Source organism: Leuresthes tenuis, unplaced genomic scaffold, assembly GCF_036924035.1.
Source record: "Leuresthes tenuis unplaced genomic scaffold, fLeuTen1.0.hap1 SCAF_3, whole genome shotgun sequence".
Classification (NCBI taxonomy): Eukaryota; Metazoa; Chordata; class Actinopteri; order Atheriniformes; family Atherinopsidae; genus Leuresthes; species Leuresthes tenuis.
Window position 1 is genome coordinate 19,605,684 of NW_027325357.1, and position 3,135 is coordinate 19,608,818.

At 38.4% G+C, this 3,135-nt stretch overlaps 1 protein-coding gene across 1 annotated transcript; it reads left to right on the plus strand.

The window, feature by feature from the left end:
• The first annotated feature begins 771 nt into the window (after positions 1-771).
• On the plus strand, positions 772-2,451 carry gpr25 (G protein-coupled receptor 25). Its single transcript, XM_072383171.1, has 2 exons — positions 772-2,069; positions 2,169-2,451. Exon 1 carries the CDS (start codon positions 931-933, stop codon positions 2,032-2,034), a length of 1,104 nt encoding a protein of 367 aa, XP_072239272.1. The 5' UTR covers positions 772-930; the 3' UTR covers positions 2,035-2,069; positions 2,169-2,451.
• Positions 2,452-3,135: the final 684 nt, after the last annotated feature.

Consider the following 3,135-nt stretch of genomic DNA (forward strand, 5'->3'; position numbering starts at 1 on the left):
TGAGAATTGAAAGCTGCAGAAAACAGACATTGTAGCTGCAATATGACCTGGCAGTGCAACGCAGATGAGAAGAGTAGGAATAAAATTCAACAGCCACAGTAAAAGCTCAAAGTAGAGTCTGTGCAGCACAGAGATGATAGACAGACTTAAAATAAAATACTAATAGATCAATGGATTGTGAACTGACTTTAAAACACCAAACTGAATTTCTTCATCCATAAACGTGTCTGTGCATGTTAGAAATAGAATAAGTTTCTCACCTAAATAAGGAAACTGTCTTTTGAAGAAGAAGAAGAAGAAAAACATAGCTGACATTTGCTCAAAAACCACATCAGACTGATTTTAGGCCAAAAGTCACTACATGTAAAAAACAAATATATCTTACCTGCCCCCTGCTGGTCTTATACTTGCAATACACAATGAAACAAGAAAATACTTTCTGGATCAGACCATGAGAAGAAATACAGACCGTTTACAGAATGTTTGTGGTACATTCGAGTGAACATTTGCGGAGCTTCCATATGCATATGGCATATGTGGTGACATGTTGTGAAAACCTTTCCAGGAGAGAACTCGAAAAAAAGACTAAACTTATGAGTTGTGTGCTTTAGTTGCACAAGATTGATCTAGTTTATTCTTCGTCTGCTGGATCAATGAAGATGTCCATCAAGGGTCACTTTGTGATATTCATTTTTCAAATCAATGAATGTCTAGTTGCCTGAGAAAAAGCTTTACGGGGAAGTCATCTCAGTCAAACAAAGGAAGACAGTTCTGAGGGGCTAGAGGAAGAGAGCTGAAATAGTATCTCTTTTTTTCTCTCTCTGTGGTTTACACTTGTAATATCAAGAGGCAGTATGTTGACATGGTTAGACTGACTACATTGACACCTTAGTGCAGCTGCATTGCAGAGCTTTTCTGTGATCTCTCAGAATGGCAGAGCAAAATGCTACTGATTATATTTACTACTATGACTTTGAAAACAGCACTGGCGATCCAAGTTTTGTTCGGGGTTGTTCTGACATATGCTTTCGTGGCGCCCACATCTTCCTCCCTCTGATCTATTATCTTATATTTTTCACAGGATTTTGGGGCAACCTCTTTGTCATCTCAGTGGTGCTGAGCAAAGGAAAGAGAGGTGGTCGTCTGGTGGACACCTTTGTTGTCAACCTGGCCCTAGCCGACCTCATCTTCGTCCTCACGCTGCCACTTTGGGCCATCTCTGCCAGCCAAGACAACATCTGGAACTTTGGACAAGCAAGCGATTTACTGTGCAAGCTGAGCAGCTACATTATTTCTGTGAACCGCTTTTCCAATATCTTCTTTCTCACCTGCATGAGCATTGATCGCTACCTGGCCATAGTGAAAATGATGGATTCAAGGTACCTCAGGAGGAGTCACTGCATCCGTATCACTTGTATTGCACTCTGGATAATCTCCCTGGTGCTTGGAATCCCGTCTCTGATTTACCGAAAAGTGGAGGAAAAAAATGGTTTCTGTACAGAGGATGACGCCAATCTTTTTCTTGTTATGAATCTGGTCATGGTGTTACTGACCTTCGTCTTTCCAGTGCTAATCATTGTGCTCTGCTATGGCACCATCATCATGCACCTCAACAAGCACTGTGTTGCTGCTGGAAATCCTCGAGCTGAAGCCCGTCGCAGACACTCTCTGAAAATGGTCCTCTGCATCATAGTGGTATTTGTGGTGTCCTGGCTCCCTTTCAACATCTTCAAATCCATTTCAGTAATCTCGCATCTCTCCGCCGCCAATATCAGTCGTGACACCCAGTTTTGGCAAGTTAACGGGCTCCTCATCTCATGCTGCCTGGCCTTCCTCAACAGCTGCGTGAATCCAGCCATCTACTTTTTCCTGGACCATCATTTCAGACGACAGGCTCAGAATCTGTGCCAGGGCTGCTTCGGAAAGCCAAAACTGCTGCAGAGCTTCAACTCCTCAGCTTCGGTCACCAACGCTGGCACGACAGACAGTTATGCAACAAGTGGTGGGCGAACTCAGCTTCAGGTGTTCCAGTAGGAGGAGAGGACAGATTATTGTCTATAACTCTTAAGGTAGTAAAGTCATTTTTTTTAACAGTCTTTCTAAGAGCGCTGTAACAGCTTGTTGTGCTCTTTGTTTTTAATGACAGATTTGTGCTTATTTCCCTCAAGGCATGTTCACAAAGAGACACCAGATATGTGCCCGAAGAAGATACATGAGAGGCTGGTTTTGTATATTCAGGTTGTAAAATACTGCGTGTAATTATGCAAATTTCTTAAAATGTCAGACATGTTTCTGCTGCTTACGATGTAGATGAGTGCAGAATGTGAGCAAGTGTGTTGTTGTTTTTTTTCTATTCAGCATCAATTCTGTGAACAAATATTGTATTAGTTGTAGCAAATGTACAAAATGTCTAAATGAATTTGTATTTTAAAAATAAAAACAATTAAACATAATTGTGTGTACCTGAAATGATCTCAAAATATCTTCTTCTTGTTTTGTTAGTAAATCCATGAAATCTAAACTTTTTTAAAGTGTTAATAAAATATTACAACTGAGACGGCGCTAAAAATACTTCTTAAGAACATTTTAAATCAAACATGACCGATCTTATGATCATGATTTAATTGTGTTATAAAATTATAGCATTCTGAGGCACAACAGTTCATCAACTATAAGATCATTTCATGAAGTTATTTAATGGTTATTTTTAAGTAAATGATTTACAACATCAAATTATATCACAGTGCAAAAATTTAAAACCAACTCTTTTATAATTGTAATGCAGAAACCATTAAACTATTTTGCAATAAGACAAAGAATTTGCACCAAAACCTACTAAACTGCGGCTTTCATGCAGTTTAGTAATCTATCTAAAAAAGATCTATACAACATGTCCGTTATTAGTCAGAGTGGCAAAGATATTTAGTTATAATTATATATGAATGTCCTGAAAAAAATATTCAAATCACAGATAGTAACTGAAATTCAATTAAATCACAAAACAGACTGATTCCCCACAATATTGTAAATTATAATAACATAAAAAATTCCCAAATGCATGAAGAAAAAATAATAATTTTAGCAAGTTTAAGAAAGACTAAGTCCGCTGACTTCTGTAGAGCAGCCTAGAATATA

What these genes read in the sequence shown, in the direction of transcription:
- gpr25 (XM_072383171.1), top strand. Translation starts at nt 931, where the DNA reads ATGGCAGAGCAAAATGCTACTGATTATATTTACTACTATGACTTTGAA.